At 39.4% G+C, this 25,111-nt stretch overlaps 1 protein-coding gene and 1 non-coding gene across 2 annotated transcripts in view; one reads left to right on the plus strand and one right to left on the minus strand.

Moving 5' to 3' along the window:
- The window catches only part of CDK15 (cyclin dependent kinase 15), a 112,752-nt gene that overhangs the window by 24,700 nt on the left and 62,941 nt on the right, over positions 1 to 25,111 (minus strand). Inside the window, exons 11-12 of the mRNA XM_020970624.2 lie at positions 24,944 to 25,007; positions 9,717 to 9,765 (exon numbers count right to left, since the gene is read on the minus strand). Coding sequence (XP_020826283.1) covers positions 9,717 to 9,765; positions 24,944 to 25,007 — 113 coding nt within the window. The remainder of the gene's footprint in view (positions 1 to 9,716; positions 9,766 to 24,943; positions 25,008 to 25,111) is intronic.
- LOC144454916 (U6 spliceosomal RNA) lies at positions 18,540 to 18,646 on the plus strand. The gene has a single exon (XR_013483464.1). It is a non-coding gene; the product is annotated as a U6 spliceosomal RNA (small nuclear RNA).

Genomic DNA, 25,111 nt, shown 5'->3' on the forward strand with positions numbered 1-25,111 from the left:
GGTACTTCAGATATATTCTAGCTGGCCAAAATTTCAGAAGTAACAATTAGCACCCCATGATTATGAAACTTCTGATTTAACTAATCAAGAAGTATTTATGAGAGCCAAGATGACAGAGTAAATGAAGTACTGCCTCCAAGTTCTCACAACATCCTCCTCCAAACAATTTTAAAATAATCTCTCAAATCAAATTCTGGAGTGGCAGAGACAATAAAAGGTAGAGGTGAGACATTTTCCCAGGCCAAGATAACATAGGAGGTCAGAAGGAGAAGTCTGTGACACAGGGCTGGGGGGGAGGAAGGGGGACAGCTGGTATGGAGTCATGTAGTGGCCACACCAACTATAGGACTTGGTGGTGGTGACAGCAGGAGCAGCACCTTTGGGAGCTCTCAAGCCAAAGACAATTAAGGGGAAAGGGTAACTTGTCAGAAAGAGATTACAGGAGACTCCTGTGCTAGCACTGAGTACAGAATCAGGCACTGTTTGGCAATTCCATTGTTCGTACCAACTTACTGGTTACAGTTCCAGGGCAGAGAGGAGTGCTTTTGGCTGCAAGGGGTCATGAGAAACTATTTCTTTTGGTCCCAAAAGACCAGGGGCCCTGAGGAGCAATAGCTCTTGCTGTTGCAAGGGAGCAGGGACCCTGAGGAGCAGTACTGCTTTTGGTTCAAGAGAGCTCTGAATCTTGGGACAACGTTCCTTTCTCCCCCTCCCCTGCCACCCTGGGAACACAGCCCAACTTTAACATAAAGTTCAAAGTCAAGAAATAGACTGGAAAAATGAACAACAACAACAAAAAAAGAATCTGATTATAAAAAGCTACTATGGTGACAAGGAAGATCAAGAGAAACTCAAAAGAAGACGATGTCAAAACAGCTACAATCAAAGCTTTGAAGGGAAAAAAAGTGCATTGGACACAAACTCAATAAGAATTCTTGGAAGAGCTAAAATTATTTTAAAAATCAAATAAGAGTGATACAGGAAAAATTGTGAATATAAACAAGAGTGATACAAGGAAATTATGAAGTGACAATTAACAACTTGGTAAAAGAAGCACAAAAAATGCTAAAGAAAATAACTTCTTAAAGAGTAGAATTGGTCAAATGGAAAAAGAGGTACAAAAGCTCCATGAAAAATATCATTCCTTAAAAATTAGAATTGAGCAAGTAGAAGCTAATGACTGCAGGAGACATCAAGAAACAATAAAACAAAGTCAAAACAATGAAAAAATAGAAGTAAAGGTGAAATTTCTCATTGGAAAGACAACTGACCTGGAAAATAGATTGAGGAAATTTAAGAATTATTGGATTACCTGACAGCCATGATTAAGGAAAAAGCCTAGACATCATATTTCAAGAAATTATTAAGGAAAACTACCCCAATATCCTAGAGCCAGAGGGTAAAATAGAAATGGAAAGAATCCACTGATCACCTCCTGAAAGAGATCCCAAACTGAAAACTCCCAGGAACATTATACTCAAATTCCAGAGGTCCCAGGTCAAGGAGAAAATACTTTAAGCAGCTAGAAAGAAACCATCCAAATACCATGAACCAATCAGGATCACACAAAATTTAGCAGCTCCCATGTTAAAGGAGCAGAGGGCTTGGAATACGATATTCCAGACAGTAAAGGAGCTAGGATTATAACCAAGAAAAACTACCCAGTAAAACTGACTATAATCCTTCAGGGGGGAAAAGGAAATTTAATGAAATAGAAGACTTTCAAGCATTCTTAATGAAAAAACTAGAGATGAATGGAAAATTTGACTTTCAAATAACAAGACTTGAGAGAAGAATAAAAAGGTAAACCTTAAAGAGAAAATATAAGGGACTTAATAAGGTTGAACTGTTCCCATTCCTACATGTGGAGATGACACATGTAGCTCCTAAGAACTTTATAATTATTAGGGCAGTTAGAAGGACTCTATACATTCAGAGGGCAGAAGAGTGAGTCAATTATGTTGGAATGATCTCAAAAAAGGGAGGGGAAAGAAAAAAGAATGCACTGGGAGAAAGGAGAACAGAGAGGAAGAAGGGGAGAAATGAACTCACTTATAAGAGGCATGCAAAGAAGAACGTTTACAACGGAGGGGGAAATGGTGGTGGGGGTAATGCTTGAACCTCACTCTCATGGGCTTAAGAGAAAGTTGGGTGGAAGGAGGTGATAAAAAGGAAAGTGAATTAGGAGAGGCAGTGATCAGAAGCAAAGCAGAATTTTGAGGAGGGACAGGATAACAAGAGAGAGAAAGAGAGAGAGAGAGAGAGAGAGAGAGAGAGAGAGAGAGAGAGAGAGAGAGAGAGAGAGAGAGAGAGAGAGAGAGAGAAGAAAACAGAATGAAGGGAAATGCAGAGTTAGTAATCATAACTATGAATGGTATGAACTTACCTATAAAACAGAAGCAGATAACAGAATGGATTAGAAACCAAGATACAACAGCATGTTGTTTAAAAGAAACACACTTGGAACAGAAAGACACATAGGGTTAAAACAGGGGGCTGGAGCAGGATCTACTACACTTCAGCTGAAGTAAAAAAGGCAGAGGTAGCAATAATTATCTCAGATAAAACAAAAGCAAAAATAGAACTAATTAAAAGAGATAAACAGGGAAACTACATCTTGCTAAAATGTATCATCTACAATGAAATAATATAAATACTAAGCATGTATGTACCAAATGCTATAGCATCCAAATCTTTAAAGGAAAAGTTAAATGAGTTAAAGGAGGAAATAGATGCAAAAACTATACTAGTGGGGGCCTCAACTTTCCCTCTCAGAGCTAGATAAATCTAAACATGAAGTAAATAAAAAAGAAGTTAAGGCAGTGAATAGAATTTTAGAAAAGATAAATATGTCAGACCTCTGGAGAAAAATTGAGTGGGGATATAAAAATCTATACCATTTTCTCAGCAGTACATGGTACCTTCACAAAAATTGACCATGTATTAGGGCATAAAAATTTCACAAACAAATGCATAAAAGCAGAAATATTAAATGTGCCATTTTCCAAACATAATGTATCATGTTCAACAAAGGATTGTCTAAACATAGACTAAAAATTTAATTGGAAATTAAATTATCTAATCCTAAAGAATGAGGGGTTCGAAGAACAAATCATAGAAACAATAAATAATTTAATTAAAGATAATGACAACAATGAAACAACATACTAAAATCTGTGGGATGCAGCTAAAGTCATACTTGGGAAATTTATATCTTACTTACATCAATAGAGAAAGAGAAGATCAATAAATTGGGCATTCAGTTTAAAAAACTAGAAAATGAACAAATTAAAAATCCCCACTTAAACACCAAAATAGAAATCTTGAAAATCAAAGGAGATATTAATAAAACTGAAAGTTAAAAAAAAATGAAGTAATAAATAAAACTAGGCCCTGGTTTTATGGGGAAAAATAAAATAGATAAACTATTTGTTAATTAGATTTGGTGGGGGGCTAGGCAATGGGGTTAAGAGACTTGCCCAAGGTCACACAGCTAGTAAGTGTTATATGTCTGAAGCCAAATTTGAACTCAGGTCCTCCTGAATCCAGGGCCGGTGCTCTATCCACTGCACCAGCTAGCTGCCCCTAGTTAATTAGATTTTTTAAAAAGAAAGAAGAAAACCAAATTACTAATATCAAAAATGAAAAGGGTGATTGCACCACCAATGAAAATGAAATTAAAGCAATTATTAGGAGATATTTTGCCCAATTACAGATGCCAGTAAAACTGACAATCTAAGTGAAATGGATGAATATTTACAAAAATATAAATTGCCCATATTAGAGGAAGTATAATGTTTAAATAACCCTATCTTGGAAAAATAATTGAACATGCCAATTTCCCTAACAAATATTGATACAAAATTTTTAAATAAAATACTACCTAAGAGATTGTAGCAATATGTCACAAAAATCACACACTCTGACCAGGTGGGATTTATACAAGGAATGCAGGGCTCAATCAATATTAGGAAAACTATAAGCATAATTGACCATGTCAATAAGAAAAACAGCAAATATCATATGATTATATTAATAGAGACAGAAAAAGGATATTGTCAAAATATAACACCCATTCCTACCAAAAACACTAGAAAGTATAGGAACAAGTGGAGCTTTTCTTAAAATAAGTAGTTATCTATCTAAAACCAAGAGTACGTATCATCTGTAATGGGGATAAACTTGAAGTCTTCCAAATAAAATCAGAGGTAAATCAAAGATGTCCATTATCACCACTATTATTCAATATTGCAGTAGAAATGCTAGCTATACCAATAAGATAAGAAAAATAAATTAAAGGAATAAAAATAGGCAATGAGGAAACAAAACTATCCTTTGCAGATGATATGAAGGTATACTTAGAGAACCCTAGAGAATCATCATCCCTAGAGAAGGAAAACAGGAAACTGGGGGTGTGGGGGGGGAATTTTACAGCAAGTTTCTCTGATAAAAGCCTCATTTCTCAAATATATAAGAGACTGAGCCAAATTTATAAAATTAAGAGCTATTCCACAACTGACGAATGGTCAAAAAGATATAAACAGGCAGTTTTCAGGAGAAGAAATCAAAGCTATCAATATTTACATGAAAAATGTTCTAAATCAATATTGATCAAAAAATGTAAAGTAAAACAACTCTGAGATACCACCTCTTATCCATCAGATTGGCTAACATGACAGAAAAGGAAAATGACAAATGCTAGGACACTAATGCCCTGTTGGTGGAGTTGTGAACCGGTCTAAGCCATCCCACAATTTAGAACTATGCCCAAAGGGCTAGAAAAATGTGTACAATTTTAGACCTAGCAATACTACTACTAGATCTGTATGTCAAAGAGGTCAAAGAAAAGGGAAAACCATCTATATGTACAAAAATATTTATAACAGCGCTTTTTGTGGTGGCAAAGAATTGGAAATTGTGGAGATGTCTATTAATTGGGAATTGTAGTATATGATTATGATAGAATACTACTGTGCTAAAGGAAATGATGAGGGGTATGGTTTCAGAAAAACCTGGGAAGACTTATATGAACTCACACAAAGTGAAGTGAGCAGAACCAAGAGAACACTGTACACAGTAACAGCAATATTATAATGATCGACTGTGCAAGACCTAGCTACTCTGATCAATACGATGACTATCCAAGACAATGTTAAAGGACCCCGAAAGAAAAATGCTATACACCTCCAGACAGAGGTGAACTGAATGCAGAATGAAGTATAATTTTTTTCGCTTTCTTTATGTTTTTTGCTATTCGTTTATTTATTGATTGATTGATTGATTGATTGATTTGTCTGTCTACTTATTTATTTGTTTGTTTTTGGCGGCATGGCTAATATGGAAATATGTTTGGATGACTTCACGTATATAACTGACATTGTATTGCTTGTCTTCTCAACAGGTAGCAGAATGTTGGGAGGGAGAAAGAGAATTAGGAACTCAAAATTTTAAGAAACAAATGCTAAAAAAAAAAGAAAGAAAGAGGTAGGGGAAGAAGTATTTATTAAGTGTTTACTATGTGCCAGGTACTGTGATAAGTACCTGGGATACAAAGAAGAAAAATATAGTACTTTTCCTCAAGGATTTATATTCCAATGGGGAAGACATCAGATAGATCAGTAGGTAGGTAGGTAGGTAGGTAGATAGAAAAGATCTATGAAGAATGATATGAAGACTTCTTTTTAATTCCATCCATCTCACTTAGGGATATGCCAAGTAAAGGCTTTTTTGTACTCTTTGACAGCAATTCTTAACTTACCCCTACAAACCATTGCTATATACACTTATCTCTCCTACTAGGTGACTGGCATAACTGAGGTGAGACAATGAGAGCTTTGCCCAATGGTACCCAAATTTAGAGGGTATTGACAATACTAATACTCTAGGAGTATAAAAACAACTGAGTTTAGCACGTAGTAAGAATAATTAGCAAGTTAACAGATGACATGCTTTCCACCACCACATACCACCCCACCAAGCAATTGTACTTCAGGTGAGTTCCTCTTCAACTTTGTCCTGCCCAGTTCTCTCCTTCCTCCGGTGGCCTCCCTGGCCTCAAGCAAACTTGAGGTGAATCAGGGCTCTTTTCTTCCCCCAGCTATTCCATGAGGCCTTAGGTCCTAGGGTCTTTCTTCTCCCCTCTTCTTCCTTCCCCACAATTTGAATGTTTCTTTAAGAATTTTTCTAAGGGTGTATTTTCTAAATCTTGCACCAGGTGCCAAAGGATCAGCGTGTATTAATGATGCCAGTGATTTGTGGGGGTTTTTATGTTTCTCTTCCATGTTTCATGATTTGACTAGACAGTCTTCAGCAAGAGAAGCACTAATAGGAATTTAATGGGCTAATATCTTGACCCCATTCTCCCCATCCAATAACTATATTTATTCTAAAGGTGATTACCCATATGTATTATAGCTGTACTTATGGAAAAAAGTAAATCCTACTATTCTAGGAATAAAACCTTGATCTTGCCTTCCCCATTACTTTTCCTACTGACTTCTCACCTTCTTTGACTGGCACCTTCTGAAATATTCCCCATAAGAGAAGATGTACCTTCTACTTTAGGATGAAAAATGGCATAAAAATACAGCTGTTATGAAATTATGCCATAAATTATGATAGCTCTGTGTCCTTAGATATATTTCCTGCAATCTACATGATGAAAAATCAAGAGTGGGACCTGGCTTTGCATCCCTTAAGATTCATGTCAAAGGTACTTAGTAGGACAAGTAAGATCTGCCCTATTATTAAGAACTCATTAATAAAAAATTTAAAAGAACCCTATCATGGACCTTTCCTTCCAATGTCAGCTCAAAAGGACATGGTGCTCTTTCAGCTGGCTAAAATTTCAGAAGTGACAGCATCCAGATTAAAATTCTGAAATATGTTACAATAGCCTTAATTTCTTACCAAATAGAGGGCTTCAGATGCAAGGAATTCCCATGGATGTTCAGTGGAATCCCATTGGCCCAAAAGACATAGGATCATAGGTTTTAAAGCTGGAAAAATCTCTGGAGATCACCTAGTCTTGGGGTTCATAACCCAAGGGTCTGTTAACTTGTTTTTTAAAAATATATATTTTCATAACCTTATTTTAATATAATTGATTTTCTTCATAATCTGATATATTTTATTTTATTCATTTAAAAACATTATTCTGAGAAGGAGTTCATAGGTTTCAGTAGACTGCCAAAGGGATGCATAATGTGAAAAAGGTTTAGGCCTTCTGATCTAGTTCAAATTCCTCATTTTACAGATGTGGAAGCCAGAGCTCAGAGAGGTTTAGGGATACCTATGATCACACAGCAACTAAATAACATTGTCAGAATTTGAACACAGGTTGTCTGCCTCCAAATTCAAAGAGCACTTTCCCCACCAACCTCACACTTTTTTACAGGATCTTCCTTAGTAGATGCCCATTTGTTTTCTGGGGAATCATTCTTCCCAGTAATTCATAGGACCATAGATTCAGATCTAAAAGAGATTTGTGAGCCTCATGAAGGCCAGGGATTTTGATCATGGGACTATAAATTTAGAGGCCATTTTACATTCCGCATTTCCCAGACAAGGAAACTGAGGTGATTTGCTGAAGGTCACACAGCTCATAAGGGGCCAAAACTGAGTCTGGAACCCAGATTCCCTCACTCCCAAGCCGGCACAGCACCAGACCGGGAAGGGTGACTTGTAGTGTTCCAAGTTTGGTCAGTACCTAAGGAAGCAGCTTCCCACAATAAGACAACAAACCTGTCACACACATTGCTATTTCCCCATCAGAAACAACATGGAAGATGCTTTGTTGCTGCTTGTTGGTCAGGTCAAGGAGCATGTGGGTGGCATTTGGTTAAGCATAAATTCAGAGTGATTACTATCAAACTACTCAATAGTTTGCAGGCTTATGCAGACTAGCTACCACCATAGCTCCTCTCAGGAGCCAAGAAGGTTCCCAGAAGGAGATTCAATGATGCAGAGATGACGGCAATACTTCAGTAATCTTTTTTCGGCACGCTTTTTTTTTTTTGGCACACTTTCTAATAGCAAACATAAGACCCTTCATGAGATGATATTTTTATTGTTCCATGAATGAATGAATAATGAATGAATGAATGAATGAATGAATGAATGAATGAGTGAAAAAGCATTTTAAGTCCTTACTATCTGCCAGGCACATCATTGGAACTGAGGATTTGTATTTTGTACAAATTCAGAAACAGGTGACAGCCCCTGCCCCTACATGCTAAGGCAAAACCAACATATATATGGGAGTGGTTGCCAGGGAAGGGAGTTTTGGAGCCAGGAGTCAAAGGGATTACGAATGGAGCCGAAACTGTAAGCAGTGTCAATTAGACAGAGCTATGAGCAAGGGAAGGGGTTTGGATCTGGTGGCACGGGGGGCACAGAAGGAGGCCAAACCCCGAGAAGCATTCAGTAAGATTCCATCCTGCCTACCCCGAATAGCAGCAAGGACCTTCTCCTGTTTTGTGGGATGTCAGTTCTGGGGTGATTTGTGCTTATTTGGTTTGTTTTTGAGAGAAGCATTTTGTAGCCAAGGGAAATGAAAGAATGCAACCTTAACTCCGAATCAGTGCGGTGAGGTACCCCAGGCATGTAGACAAGTGGGTGTTTACAGAGTTGTGCTCATGCCATCCCTGGAATGAGATGATAAATGAAAGTCCCTTTGAGCCTACCTCCAAGTTGGCTGTGTAAGTGACATTGGATCTCAGGCCCTACCACGCTTTTAAAAAACAGCAGAGGATCATGATGCCATGCTGGACAGAAGGTGCTCTGATATCTTTTACTATGTATTAGTGTTTGTGACATAAACCTAAGCTGCAGCATTGGGCCCATCCTCCACCCCCAATCTCCCTACTCTGTGCTCACGAACTTTGAAAAGCCTTCAAAGTGTGGAAAGAGCAAACTCAGTTTGCCTTCTTTCAATTGCACGTGATTTTTAGTGGAAAATATTCCCAGGTTCAGATGGGATCTTGGCAGATGAAATCCTTTTCTGTATCTCCCCACCTGTGAAAGTGTGTTTTCCTTTGACATCTGGGCTCCTTTTCCCAGTCTCTCTCTCTCTCTCTAATGTTTCCTTGGATGTGCTTTCTGCGACTTCAGTGAAGCAAAAAGAACAGGCCTCGGCTAATTAGTCTCCGATCAAATAATGCCGGTTATTGTAATTGGTCATTGTCCGAAGACGCTGAGTTCTTCTCTAGCCTCTAGGTTGCCTGGCACAGCTTAGTTAGCTAACTATTCTGGGAATGTCCCTATTATCTGTTTTTCTTTGCAAAAGAAACTGGGGTTTGTTGAAAGCTGGTAATAAAAGTCTGCCCTGGTCTGAGCTGAGACTGCGCAGAGAGGGCCTGGGAAAGCATGACCTCCATGAATCAAATGCCCCCACCCCAAATAGCCACTCAATGATGTTTGGTTTCTATGTGCATGAGAATAATAAACCCACAAGGTTTTCCTGCTAGCTAACACTCCCTCCTCTAAGGATCTAGTGCTCCACTGAGGGGGCACAAAACAAATTTAATGACGGAAAGCATTGAGGGTAAAATGGTTATACAGAAAAACTAACAAACTCACAGACAGCTTCCTATCAGTTGCCTTCTGCATTTCCATGGTGCCTACTGTCAAAAGATTCAGGTGCTCGGTGATACTAGGTCCACTTCTCTCTTTGGTCTCTACTTAGAGAAAAGATGCTCTAGAATTAGGTGGTTTACCTGTTCCAGACGACCTGAAGACTCTCGGGCTTACTCAGCAGGAACCACTCTGGAAAAGGAATTCACAGAATGATTAAAAATGAAATGGATCGGGGGAAACACCCTCCCTCACCTAAAAACCAACTAATCCTATGCCAATAGCATTCTTTAAGGCATTGCCAACTATTTTATGAACATTCTAAAGGCACTGGAGAAAGAATCACTAAATACTAAGTTAGCTAACAAGAAATTCTCCAAGTATATGCAGAAGGCTGTCCTGAATGCTGTACGGAGTACAAAAGAAATCAGGCAAAGAAGTATTTATTTATGTCTGCTCTGTGTGCCAGGCTGAGTTCAAGGTATTAGAAATACCAAGGGGGAAAAGTGAACGTCTCCTCTCTCAAAGATCTTATGTTCTACTGGGGAAAGGGAAGGGAAGAAAAGCCAAAATGTGCATATATAAGTACACACCGAATATATAAAAACGTAACAAGGCAATTTGGTGGGAGAAACTAGTAACTAAGATCATTAACCTCCAAAGTCTTCCAGTTTTGTTGCCAGAACAAAACATGCGCATGTGAAAAGACATGAGCTCTACTACAGGGCAAAATAGCAATAATTCCAGTGACAAATGAAGTAAGGCTATAAAGGAAGGAGGAAAAGAAGGGAATAAGCATTTACGTAGTACCTGCTATATGCCAGGCACCTTGCTAAGCATGCTTTTACAAATATCTCATTTGATCCTCACAATAACCCTGCAAGGTAGGTGCTGTTATTATCCCTGTTTTACAGTGGGGGAAACTGAGGCAAGCAGTGGTTAAGTGACTTGCCCAGGGTCACCCAGCTAGTCTCTGAGGTCACATTGGAACTCAGGTCTTTGTGATTCCAGGCCCAGCACTCTATCCACTGTGCCACTAGCTCCCTCTAGGCAATGTAATAAGATGAGGCAACTTTTGGAAGTGTTCTTATTACCTTATGGTAACAGTTCATATAATCAAGTCTCAATGAGCTGCACCAATGGAAAGGTGTTCTGGTAGAGATAATCTAAAATGGATAATCAGAAAATCATTTTTATTTGCCTTTGGAGAATGTTTGGAATTTACATTTAAATATGGCCGAGCACTGATATTTATGTGGTACTTTAAAAGTTTTCAAAGCATTTTCCATATGTTATCTCCTCTGAGCTTCACAACAAACATGTGAAATAGGTCCTACTGGTGTAGTATTATTGTCATTATCCCCATTTTACAGATGAGGAAACAGGCTCAGAGATAGAGACTTCTCCATGGTCACATGGAGCTAATTGATATGAGAAGTGGGATTTGAACCCGTCTTCCAGATTCCAGCTCCTGTACTCTACCTACAACATCACACTGATGTGAAAAGGAGGAACAGACAGGCTACAACCTGCACCGATAGAGGAAATGACCACATCAAGGAATTCATAGATCCACAGAAGTACTATAGAATGGATTTTGCCAATGTTGGTGGAATTTGTAATAAAAAAACAAAAACCACACTGCGAAGATCAGCTTTCAAAGTTCTCACTCAGTTTTTACCTCATTTTTTTCATCACACGTTAAATAAGGTATTTTCATACTATGTATTTACACGTTGTCTCTAGTGACACCATTCCCCCCACTCCAATTCCACAAACACTCATTCACATCCTAGCACCACATGACCACAATAACTTAAACTCTCATTCCTTCCCTTTTTCTTTTTCTCCAGTCCTTCCTCCCTCAAAGCCTTATAGGCTGGATCACTAGCATTTTACATCTGATACTATTTGCTTTATTGTATGTTCATACATACAATTATGTCTTATGTTATCCTTGAGACTTCTGAGGCTTTCTCCTTCCTCTATTTCTCTATTTCTCCTTCTCTATTTCTAGCCGGCCTTGTGTTTTTTTTTATGCTCACCCCTCCCCTACATCTTTCATCTGCATTTAGGTCTTCTTCCCTTCTCGTCCTCTTCCTTTTTGCCCTTTCCCTCCTTCCATTCCTTTAGATGTTCTCTCTTCCTCCTTGTCACTGTATCTTCAGATGAGGCATTTACTCCAAAGCGACGACACTGGCTCTTTCCCTCTTTTCCTGCTTTTGCGGTGCATCTATTGTTCCTCTCTAGCTACTGTCTCAGATTTCAAGTGACAGAAGGTAAGTGGGAGAGGTAGAGAAGAAAACAATCTTTATTTCCCCCCATTTCTTCTGGGAACCCCCTTACATCATCCTTTAGAGGCAATAGAGAGATACTTTGTTAGATCCATTTTACAGTTGGGGAAATGGATCAAGTAATTTAAATTCTGCAAAACAAATTAAGACCATATATAAGTGTCAGAACTAGAGCCTAAGGTCCCAAACTAGCTTTTTGCTCTTTCCACTATCATGGGCCTAGTACAGTTCAGTCATTTCAGTCATGTCCAACTCTTTGTGACCCCATTTGGGGTTTTCTGGGCAAAGATACAGAAGTGTTTGGCGTTTCCTCCCTCCAGTTCTTTTTACAGATGAGGGAACTGAGGCAAATAGGGTTAAGTGACCTGCCCAGGGTCACATATCTAGTAAGTATCTGAGGTCTTCTTAACTCCAAGCCTGGCCCTCTATCCACTACTCCACTTAGCTGCCCAAGGACAGAGTAGGCAGTTAATAAATGCTTCTTGGTTGATTGATTCCATTAGCTTATACTAAGACGATATGCCATTTGATTTCTCATCTATAAGACAGAGTTGAAGTAGGTCTTGAAACTTTGCCCTCTGGTACAAAGACTGTTAGAGTTGGTTAGAAATTGAGGTTTATAAGAAGATCAAACTGGGCTGAGTAAATCTGAGGCTTGGGTAATTGCTTCAAGTTCATACTTACAGAATCCCCTTCCAGGTGTGGGGAACCTGCAGCCTCGAGGTCATATGTGGCAAATAAGGGCTGCATTTGAGGACCTAGAAGGGCACATATGACCTCGAGGTCACAGGATACCCTCCTCTGTACTTTGGCCAATTGATGACGCAGTGACAGTAGTTATAAAAATGCTATTCTCCAAATCTCCTGGCATGAATTCAATACTTCCAAAGAGGACAATCAGGGTATGCAAGCTATTGAGAGAGAAAAAGGCAGGGCCTTCAACCTGTCTTTCAAGTTTAGGGCTCCAAATCTAATGACTCACCATATTTTCACCAGCCAGCCTTTCCCCTACTTACTAGTATCATGAAAATGATGTATCTTCTGAATGTGAGCATTTTTTTTTAAAAATGAATTAAATACCAGTGGGCTGGAGCAATGTTTTTTTTAAGTTTAACTTTGTATCATATCTAATAAAGAATTACATTTTCAGTTGGTACTCCCAAGGAGAGTACCATAGTAAAAAGAGCACTAGACTTGAAGTCACATACTCAGAGTTGGAAGGGTCTATGGAAGATACATAAATTCATAGTTTTAGAGCTGTAAGAAACCTCAGATGCCAATTCCCCCATTTTTAGATTAGTAAATTGAACCTGCAGATTATGTGACTTATCTATGGTCACACAAGTATCACAGTTATTGACAGATTAAGTATCAAAGGCAGAATTGGAATACAAATCTTCTGATTCCAGAATCAATTCTCTTTCCATTATATGATGGGATAAGCCTTACCAATACAACTTGAATCCGAATAGGATGCTCTTCTGTAACATCTGTGATGAATGTTTGCCCAGACTTCCTTTAAAGACTTCCAGTGATAGAGAACTCACTATCCCTCAAGGTAATATATTCTACTTTTAGGCAGCCCTAATTATTAGAGAGATTTCCTCATACTGAGATGAGATCTGTCCGTGTGCTGGAACCAACTCACACTGGTGCATAAGAGAAGATTGTTAAATTTTCAACGAGATCATTTGCACATACTGGAATTGGAAAATACTTCTATCAGGATTTAATTTGTTTTGTCTCTAGACTTAATAAAGTGATGGGGAAAATGTTAATAATGCAGAGCAAACTTAAAAGTATGTCATACATACAATTTTTTTTGAGAACCAATTTTTAAACATTTACCAGCACATCGCTGGTTGGCAGAATACATGGCTACGGAAAGGCTCATTGTCGGACTCAATCATGGTCATGTGACCACATTTATTCTCTATAATAATTAAGCACAAAATGAGCTACATTTTTAAAAAATAAAGTACACAGATTTCAACTTATGTCTAATGAGATGAAGCATGATATCAAAAGTAGAACCCAATTCTCATAAATTCTATCAGCAAAAGGAAGGTTTGATGTTTCCTGATGATGATTAAATGCTTCCTGAAATTACATTTTTGGACCTCAAAGCATAGCATCTTACACATAGCAGAGGCTGAATAAATATCTCTCAGTTGTTCAATTAACTATGAAAAGTTTTCCTCCTAGATCGGTCTCATACCTGGATAAACTGAGGCATAGAAATTGACCTGTCCAAGATCTGAGACGCACAAAGCTTTTGTCTTGCACTAGCCCACTCGCCTACTCCCATGCAGATAACCTGATGCAAAGTGACCTTGCATCTCCCATATTGATTTTTCCTGTAGTTAAACAGCTCCAATCAATGAAAGAGTGTTCCCCAAACAGATAAGTGTTTTACCCAGCACCATTCCAGGAGGAATTGATTCTTCTGTTTTCAACATCTTCTAAAAATAACAGGTCTATATGTGGTCTCCTGTTCTCTTCTATCACAACTATTTTGTAGTAAATTATCGTACAAGACTTTTACTCCCTTTCTTTTACCTTCCAAGTCTTTTTTAGAAGGATTCCCATTGAGTCCAATGGAAATTCTGAGAAGGAGAGACATTAGAAATTTGCAAAAGGGAACCAATCTACAGCTGAAAGCCTTCATTAGAACACTAAACTTAAAATGAGGGCAGGACTATTGCTGCCACAACAAAAGGCTATATTTTATATAAATGTTTAATGAAGTCAAAATCACAACTATGGAAATGGAAACATGGTTACTGCTTAGTCAACAAACACTTGCTGATTCGTGGCTGACATTACCAGAGCATCACTGTTTGGACTCTGCTTAAAACATTTTCCAGTTGCTATGGTTTTGTCACAATAGCACGAGGGTTATCTTGCTAAACGATGTCTCCTAGTATTTCTCAAATACAAGACATTCTTGAGATACCATATATTTGAGCAGTTGATAATTTTCTTGCTCTTCCTCGGCTATCTTAAATACTAACTTAAAAGAAAAAACCAGCCCTTTAAAGCACTGCAAAGCACATATATGTATGCATATCAGAATTTTTTGCTAAAGCTGAGGTAGCACTAAGAAAACATATGGCCCATTTGTGTCTGCCATAGCAGCTGTTGTCTTTATTGAGTAAAATGGGATTGTTTGGCATCTCCAATGCTTCTAGTCTCTTTTTGTATGGTCAGAATGCCAAAGTATTCTCAGGTCACATTGAGGAAGGTATTCTTTGGAAAGGAGATTGGGCACTCACGTTTACATTTTCTTCCAAAGATTTAAAATCAACTTTCTTGGGGCATCAAAAAGTGGCTGTTTGTATTGGGAAACTCATGGAATATAACTAAGGACTTGAAAGTTTCTTCTAAGGAACTGTAGTCCCCATACAGTATAGTAGAAAGTATACTGGATTCAGAGTCAGAGATGGGTGTGAATCCTGGCTCTCCTATTTATTGAGTGACCACAGTGTCTTTGGGCCTCATTTTCATCATATGTAAAATGAGGGGATTGGACTAAGATCCTTTCTAGCTTGTGATCCCACCTGTTTAAGGGATGAGGAGATGAGGAGTAATCCTAGGTAGAGTACCCAGGCATCCCTGCTGCCTTCCAAAAGGGAATCCTGCCTTTTAACATAGGGACACTCTCAAGAACCAGGCTAACTCTTGGACACATCACAACAGCTAAAAGTCCACTTACTCCACAATTTTTTTTTTGCAAGGCAACTGGGGTTAAATGACTTGCCCAAGGTCACACAGCTAGTGAATATCATGTGTCTGAGGCCAGATTTGAACTCAGGTCCTCCTGACTTCAGGGCTGGTGCTCTATTCACTGGGCCACCTAGCTGCCCCCAGGCCACATATTTTCATAGTGCTATCTCAGCTTTAGGAAAATATCCTGACTTGCCCATGGTCACATGTACAGTAAGCACTTAAAAATATTTGTTGAATCAAATTTTATTTGATGGGAGTAATGAAGATACATTTATGAAAACAGCATTAAAATGTCTTTATTATAACACTGAATGGTCCATTCGAAGATATTTCTTTATGTTAGAGTTGAATCGAGCATGGAAGCTATCTTGGAAATTGAACCAGCACTATAGTTCAGGCCCTCAGCTAGGAAAGAACTTGACTGTTTTCTCCATCAAATCATTTTACCTGCTTTTGATTTGCTACTATTTTTTTCCCAACTCTAAGATCATGTATTTCTACTCCATATAAACTAATAATTGCCACCAGATAAATTAAAGATGAGAAAACTAAAAATAAATGTAGGGACTAGGAGAAACTATTAATGAAGATCAAAGTAGAATGTGTATCTAAATTAATTTCAGTGACTGATTTGGGGAATGGGTTAATAAAGATGTTAATAGTAACTCCCCAGGAGCTTTCTTGCTAAGCTCTAGGACTGAAATAGTAATGAGCCCAATCATGGTTCATAGCATCTCAAATGCTGGGACCTTCATTAGCATCTAGGAGGGAAGGCTGCTAGAATTCTAAGTCAAGTACAGAAAACTGATTCTACTGATAGGGCATTTTAGAAACTTGTTACCAAAATGTCTTAATCACTTTAGGACAGAGATTCCAAAAGCAAGTGTGGGCTGAAGGGCAAAAATTACAAAGCGGGTTTTCTGATCCTAAGATTTAGGCTATCTTGCCTTAAATCACTCCCCCCCCATTTTTTTATAGATGCCCTTTTTAAGAGCACTTAGTATAGTGAGGACTCTACAAACATTTTAGATGATGATAATACATGTGATTTTAGAATATTCACCAGTTACCTCCCTGATGCTTAGCAAAATGTAGAAAAGAAAATAATGAACAGTGACAGAGAGAGAGAGAGAGAGAGAGAGAGAGAGAGAGAGAGAGAGAGAGAGAGAGAGAGAGAGAGAGAGAGAGAGAGAGTAGACAGATGCAGTTTACTCATAGTCAGCAGCCTAGGGAACTCAGAATGTCTAGCAAGATTAGAGCTCCTTCCAAAGGAACCCAAGCTAGAACAAGGTCTTCATTTGCCATGATATTCATAAAACTTGGATCAGGGTGACTGGAGAGAGGTCAACTAATTAGCTGCATAGGATCATCAAAAGAGGGTGGAGATAAAATTATCAGTTACTCAAATTGATTTGGTGTTGAGATTTAAAGCCAATATCAGCCTGGGATATCAGGCTTAAAAAATTCAGTCAAGGTTTACTAGGTGTTGTTAACCCAAGGACCATGAATTTAAAAAAAAAAAAAGATATATTGACAATTGTATTTAAATAACCCTAATCCTAATTGGTTTCCTTATCTTCCTATATATTTTATCTTATGAATTTAAAAATATTATTCTGAGAAGGCATTCCTAGGCTTTGCTAGGCTGACAAAGGGGTCCAGGGCACAAAAACGGTTAAGGACCCCCATTTTAGACCAAGGCAAGGACTGACAAAAATAATGTCAACAGTCCAGAGGCAGAAGAGTTGACATCCAGTAAGTGGCGAGGCACTAACTTGGAAGGGAGGAACTGAGGGGAGTGAAATAAGATAGAAGTACTTGGAGGCATCAGATCTCAAGCAAGCCAACCAAAATACTAAATTTCCCCATCAGGCAAGAAGTCTTGGATTACCTAGTAGCATTATATGACTTCTGGAATCACAGAGTTTAAGAATTGGAGGGGTTCTCAGTGGCCAGCTAGTCTAACTGATATATGAAAAGAATCCCCATGGTGACATATCTGACAAATTGTCATCCAGCCTGTGCTTCAAGACGTCCGAGGAGGAGGAGGAACTATCTCTCCAGGGAGGCCGTTCCACTGTCACATAACTCTGATAATTAGGAATTCATTTTTTCTGACATCAGACTTAAATTTGCTTCTGTATCTCCTACCCATTGCTCCTGGTTCTACCTTCTGGGAACAAACAGAACCAGTTTAAACCTTCTTCTGCAAAACAGTCCTTCAAATACTCTCCACCACCACCACCACCACCACCACTATGACCCCAGGCTTCTCTTTTCCACGTTAAACATCCCCATTTCCTTCAACTGATCCTTATATGTCACAGACTCAAGGCCCTCTATCATCCTAGTTGCTCTCTTCAGGATACTCTTTGGCTTATCAATGCCCTTCTTAAGCTATGATGCTCAGAATTGAAGACAGTACTCCAAAGGAGGTCAGACTATAGTGGGACTCCTACCTCCCTATGTAGCCTCAAATTACACTAAGTTTTTTGGCCTCCACATCACATAATGAGCTTATAGTCCACTAAGACCCCGCTAAAATCTTTAGGGCTTTTTTCAGAACAACTACTGTCTCTGCTTCCCCCCCCATCTTTTACTTGTGAAATTGATTTTTTAACCCAAATACAAGTCTTTGCATTTATCCCTATTGAATTTCATTTTATTATGGAATATTATATTACAATGTTCCAGCTTGTTAAAAATCCTTTTGTTAGTCAATAAACACTTATTAAGAGTCTACTCTGTCAATCTAGGCATTGTGCTAAGTGCTGAAGATACATAGAAAGGTAAAAGAGGGTCCCAGTTCTCAAAGGGCTCACAGACTTATGGGGGAAACAATATGCAAACAATAATCAACAGAGGGAAGGCACTAGAATTAAAGGGATTGGGAAGGCTTCCTGTAGAAAATGGGATTTTAGTTGGGACTTGAAGAAAGCTAGGGTGCTGGCTTTGGCAACACATATACAAAAATTGGAATGATACAGGGAACATTAGCATGGCCCCTGCTCAAGGATGACAGGCAAATTCGTGAAGCATTCCATGTTTTTGAGGGCAGCTAGGTGGCACAGGGAATAGAGTACTGGCCCTGGAGTCAAGAGGACCTGAGTTTGAATCTGGCCTCAGTTGTGTGACTCTGAGCAAGTCACTTAATATATATAGCCTTACCCCATCCCGAAGAAGAAGAAGAAGAAGAAGAAGAAGAAGAAGAAGAAGAAGAAGAAGAAGAAGAAGAAGAAAGTTAGGGAAGACAGGAGGCAGAGGTGAGGAAGAAGTGCATTCCAGGTATGGGGGCAACCAGTGAAAATATCCAGATTCTAGAGATAGTGTCCCTTTTTTGACAAATGGCAAGGAGGCCAATGTCCCTAGACTGCAGAATACACGCCAGAGTTGGGGAACAGGGTAGTAAGGTGTAAGAAGACTGGAAAGGTGAGTGGTGCTTAGATTAGAAAGGGCTTTGGGTGCCAAGGAGGATTTTATATTTGATCCTAAAGTCATTGTGGTTTATAGTGTTTGTGACATGGTTAGATCTTGAATTTAGGTAGATTATTTTGAAAGCTGAGTGGAGGATGGACTGGAGTGAGGAGACACTCATGGAAGACAATCAACTAGCAAACAGGCTATTGCTATAGTGTGAGAAGATGAGAACGAACACCACGGTGGGCCTGAGGAAAGAAGAAGATATATGTGAGAGATGTTACAAAGGTAAAATCAAAAGGCCTTGGTAACTGATTGGATGGGGGGGTGAGAGAGAGTGAGGAGTCAAGGATGACACCAAGGTTTTGAGCCTTGGTGACTGGGAAAAGGGTTGTACCCTCAGCAGTAGTAGGGAAGCAAGGAAGAGGAGAAGGTTTGGGAGAAAAGATAATAAGGTCGGTTTTGGACATGGTAAGTGTAAGATGTCTACTGGATATCCAGTTCCAGATGTCTAATTGGCATTCATTGATGCAAGTCCGGAGGTCATCAGAGAGGTTAGAGAAGGATAAGTAGAATGGAGAGTCTTTTGGATCCTGAACGGTCATTCACTGTGATAACTTCTTGTTATTAATTAGTGCCCATAGTTAAAATAGCACAGTTCTGGTGTCTGTGAATAGACCATTCCAGACAGCTATTAGGCAGCTTGGGAGCTACAAGTCTGATTGTATTCACACATACAACCACACACAGAGATGGTCCAAACCCTTTGGGCTCAAAGCATTATAGCTCTTTATCATCACAATAGGGACTTTCATCATTTTAAATTTCAGTCTTTATCCTATGGAGAGTGAAGCATCCATACCGGAATTTATATCAAAACTGAACCTTCTGAGAGCGGAGGCTATGTCACTTTGACAAGCTGCCATCTGATACCATTTGGAAGCTGCTGGCTATTTCTTGCTTCCATCTTGTGGTGGAAAGCTGAAAACACAAGAAAGGCATCTGGGAGCTCGCTGTAGGTAGGATTCCCTTTGCCTTCCTCTAACACATTTGATTCTCAGTCCCTGCAGAGCCTTTTGTAAAGACTGTTTCGGGCCTTCAGATTTCCACCAAATTCTTCCCATTTGAAAACTTCCAGGGTGAAGGTTCCCTTCCTCTAACAACTGAAAGAGCACCAAGCAGGATAATCCCGGATGCTCCCCTGTTGCTGAGCTCATGCCTCCACTCAGTCATGACTTCAGCAGCAGATACTCCTTTAAAAGTTCCAAGGACTCCCTGGACTCTACTCCCAAGCATCAAAGAGACAGGACTAAAATGCTTTGTACACATCAGGAGCTAATTGCCAATTTGGCAAATGCATTGACTAATGTCATTCGCTGTTATTTCTAAATCCTCTCCTGTCCTTGACCCCCACTATCTAGATGTAAACTTGGAACCATTAGTGGAGAAGGATAAAGTCTTCTGGTACCACAGACGGAATTGAGAGGGATTTAAATTCAGTGCTTTTGAGTGTGGTGAAATGAACACAGCAGTACATTAATGCTAGGATTTGAGCTCACACAGCATGAGAGCTTTTAAAAACCATGTTTAAGGAAGCAAACAGAGCCACTACCAACCCTTTCAGAGGAAGCAAAAGAAGTCAGACAAAACAAGTGAGTACAAATAAAAACTGCAACTGTGCTGGAATTAGGTAGGAAGGAAAAAGGACTTTCTTTACCAAGGAAGATTCACATATGGGATAGTGACAGTACACTCTGCAAAAGGCTGGTAAGCTTTGGTTTGGTTAGATGCTGCTAATCCCTTGGAAGCATCTTCAAACTGCCCCCACATTTGGCTGGCAAAACTGGGTCAACTGTCAGGGTGGAATCTGGACTAAAATGCCACAGGAAAGGAAATTCGGAAAATGAGAGCTGGACACCAGCACCGCTGAAGTGTAAATAATAATAATTTTTTAAAAACCCCATATATCCTAATTTTCTCTCAGAGTGAACTGTTTTTCATGTTCCCAAATAAGGCAAGTTGCTTAGTTTGGTTGGGATCAGCAACCTTTTACTTTAGACTCTCTCTTTATTAGTTCTAACTGGTTCTTCCAGTGTCTGTGTGAGCCATGATCAGATCAATAATACTTTTCAAATGTATAATGTACTGAGAGCCATATTTCCTATTGGAATGAATCTTCTTGATCCCCAAAGAAGAGGTGATCCCAAAGTACAAAGTCAGGATATTTCCTGGGGAAAAGGGTGGGGGGAGGTACTTCGTAAAAAAAGGGGAGGGGAAGGCGTGGGAGGGGGCTTAGAAGTCCCAAAGTTAAATTAATACTGTACCAAAATTCTGTATTAGCAAATTTTAATGAGGAAAGAGTTTCAGCTTGCTCTGAATACCTGGAGTTCTTTCGCTATTCCACATGCAGCCAGCCTCCCAGAACCCACCTATCCCCCTGTTCCTCCTGGAATTATTTAGATTTTTAACATCTTCAAAATTTAAGATAATTTACTCTCATTCCTACTACACGCCATCTTTGTTTATTTCCTGCCAACTCTCAATACTCTTAATTAAAGAAAACCCAAATTCTTCTCCAGTGCTGTTCCCCTCCCCCCACCACAGACTGGTTAGTTCTGGAGACGACACATTCCCAGTTCTCCCCGCCAGTTTGATTAATGTGTCTTGGCTAATTGTGTGAAAGATGGCAGTCCTTTAGCAAGTGTGACCAGTTTATTGTTCAGCCAATCACGGGAGCCTCAGTTAGCATGTGAAAGGGGTGGGGGGAGGGGGGGAGGGTGACTGTTCTATCGGCTGAGTCAAAGGAGGAGCATTTTGGGGGGTCACAGGGCAACACCCACTTCTTTGAGGGGATGTTACTATGCTCTACTAAACCTGTAAACCTCTTACTCAAAGCACTTTTTTCTCCTCCCTCCTTTTTCAAGTAGATCTTTTTTTCCCATGGTGCAAGCAAGCAAGACACTGGCTAGTCTGCAGACGGATTTCACGTTCCAGGGTTTTTAATATTTCACTTTTATATTTCGGTTAGAGAATGATCCTGCTGAGAGGCTGGGAATCCGTGCTCATCAGATCCCCTCGCTGACACTTGGATATATTGCTCTGAAAGCTATCCCAGGAGAAAACATTAAACAAAAAAAAAAAAGCCTACTTTTCAAAGCCTACTTCTCAATCTGCCCACATCAAAATAAGACAACTGGCCCTTTGAAGTTGAGGACACAGACTTCTCAGCCGGCTTCCAAAAAAAAAAAAAAGAAAGAAAGAAAGAAAAGAAAAGAAAGAAAAAGGGAAGGAAAAAGAAAAGGAAAAGAGAGAGAAAAAAAGAAATGAGAAAGAAATGTCTTTTAAATTGTATACCCTTCTCACCTTGCCCACATCAAAATCAGGGAGAGTAGCCCTTTAAATCACGGCCAGAAAACCTTGCAACTTCATTCTATTAATAAAGGTCATCAAGAGGGTAGGAAAAAGGTGATTTACCGCCCTGTGCTGCCCTGCTAGCCAGACAAAATGTCCATTCCTAAGCTAGGCCAGTCCTCTGTTCTGTACTCACTATCAGTACTGAAGGTTGGTTTTCTGGTTACAAATCAGAACTGAAACGGAAGGAGTGGAGCTTCTGTTAGAAGAGGAGGCACACTGGTGACAAGGCATAGGTTCTTGTACCTTTCAGTGATTTCTTCAGGCTTTCATCTAACCCCCTGCTTTTCTACGGAGAGAAGAAGGTAGAGCTTGGGGAAGCGGAGTCAAAAGTCCAAGGCCAGGGACGGTGGCTCCTGCAGATACTTCTAGGCATGACACTATGTGTTGTTGCCCCCTCCCAAATTCCTACCTGTTGTGAATGAAGTTTGCATTATTGATGTCATTGTTCCTGTGTTCAAGACATGACAGATTCTTCAGTTGTCAATTTACAGGGTGTCTTAAAAGTCTTAGTGCTGTTTTAAGTTAAAATGGCACTAAGATCTTTGGGACACCCTGAATGTGTCCAGAAGAGCTTACTAATAACTTGAGGGAGGGGTTAAAAAGGCTTCACCCTCTGAATGGGTCAGATTGAATACTTGGCTTTAGTTGGCTGCCACAGTCCTAACTGAATAAGAATTCTTACCAATGTGCACCTTGGCCAACAGAGAGACTTGGTGAAACTGGATGAGTTACTGCAAATCCACCATCACTATTCGAACAAAATGCCTAAAAGATGCAGAGCCCTTTGTAAAACTTAAATCATGATATAAATGTTAGATAATTCTTGTTAATTATACTCATCAGCATAATTAATTAATGAAGGGAATCTGGTGGCAGCTACCTTTGCCGTGGTTAGACTTAATGCTTGTTATATCTTCCATAAAATAGCCGTGCCCCTAAACTTCTTCTATCCAAGTAAAAAATTGTGGAAGCTTAAAAGGACTATCTTTCTGGTCTTCCCAGTGCAAGATGGGAAGCATGAAGGGAAGAAAAAAATGAGAAGCCAATTTTCCTCATTCTGATAGTTGGAGAAGGGCACTGTTGTCATCAGGGCATTGGTTTCTGCGAGGAGCCTGTTAGCTGCCTTTCTTCACTGAGCCCTAGGGGCAGGGAGTAGGATTGGGGAAATGGCCCTATTCCAAATCCACTTACTTACTGGGGTGGAGATTGATTTTTGTTAGGATTTCCAAACTGTAGCTCAACTGCTAAGCAGTTGTAAGTTAGCATATTATCATTTAGTTTGGATATCATAATTCTCAAAGCAACAAAATATATTTTACAATTATTCCCTCTTCTTCAAGGCCAAGGAAACCCTACATGAAACTATAGAATATCTGTGTAAACCTTGTTGATTAAACCAAGATGTCTGGTCTACTGGTTGATGTGCAGCTGGTTGAGATAGGACAGTAGGAAAGCAAAATATTCAGCCTTCTATCTCTCCCATTCTCTTCCTCACTTCCAATTTGCTTACCCTCCACCACCACCCCCCCCCCACACACACACATACTCTATTTCCTGCTCTCTAAGGGCCTGTCTCCAGGGTAAGCTCAGACCAAAGGTGGCAAAAACAACATTACTGCAGTGTCAGACAGAAAGAAAATGAAATAAATCCAAGTGATCTGTTGGTCTAAATAGACCTGTTCTGCTTCTCTTCTCCATGAAATCCCAGATCCTGAAGTAATTGAATGTACTCCCTCCACTAACAATGATCACAACCCTTCTACAATTAGGTGATAATCTTCTCCAAACTTAGGCTGATTCTCTGATGACAGATACACACTCTATGACCAGGTCCGCAAGGGAGTCTACCTAACTTGATAGAACCTACCAGAATTTACATCTCCACTGGTAGAGCTTTTGGAGAAGCCAGAGTCCCCTTCACTTCATGATGAGGAAGAGACCTACAGCCTGTTTCAGGACATTTGTGGAGGTCTTTTACTTTAGTTTTCTTCCTATATTTTATATAATGCAACTGTCTTAGGATTTAGTCAAAGGAAAATTTAGTGACCTGAATGGGTTTCCTTAGCTAGATACTGTTGGTGACCTTTATTAATAGAATTAAGTTGCAAAGTTTTTGAGTCATGATTTAAAGAGCTGCTGATGCTGATTTTGATGTGGGCAACTTGAAGAGTATTCAAATAAGAAGGCTGATTCCCTTCTTTCTTTCTGAGTAAGATGCCATGCCCTGCCCTCTAGAAGATGGAAATGGAATTAACTAGTATGTTAGTTTCAAATATTGATCAGCTCCTATTTTTACTTCCTAGGCTTAAGAGAAGTCAGTTAACTTCACCTCTTTCCATAAAGCTCTTTCTTAGAAAAGATCTAATCAAGGCAGCTCAGTCAAATGTCCAGGGAATAAAAGACCTTCACTAGCCATTGGACAGCTAATAGGAGAAGACTCACATCTGGTACTTAATGGCCAATGTTGTACTTACATGGTTCCTCCTAAGAGCATTCTGAAGCACTGTCAGTATTACCTGGGTTGTAGTTAGGCAGCTTGGAAACTCCAGGCCAAGTATCCTCGGTAGGGACCCCCAATACCTATGAAGCCAAAGGAAGAGAAATAAAGGCAGAAAAGTGGGATGAGTAGGGCAAATCAGAAGAGGGAATAATTGTAAAATATATTTTGTTGCTTTGAGAATTAT

The sequence above is a fragment of the Phascolarctos cinereus genome, unplaced genomic scaffold (assembly GCF_003287225.1).
Source record: "Phascolarctos cinereus isolate Bilbo 61053 unplaced genomic scaffold, phaCin_HiC Scaffold_7;HRSCAF=346, whole genome shotgun sequence".
In the NCBI taxonomy this organism is placed as follows: domain Eukaryota; kingdom Metazoa; phylum Chordata; class Mammalia; order Diprotodontia; family Phascolarctidae; genus Phascolarctos; species Phascolarctos cinereus.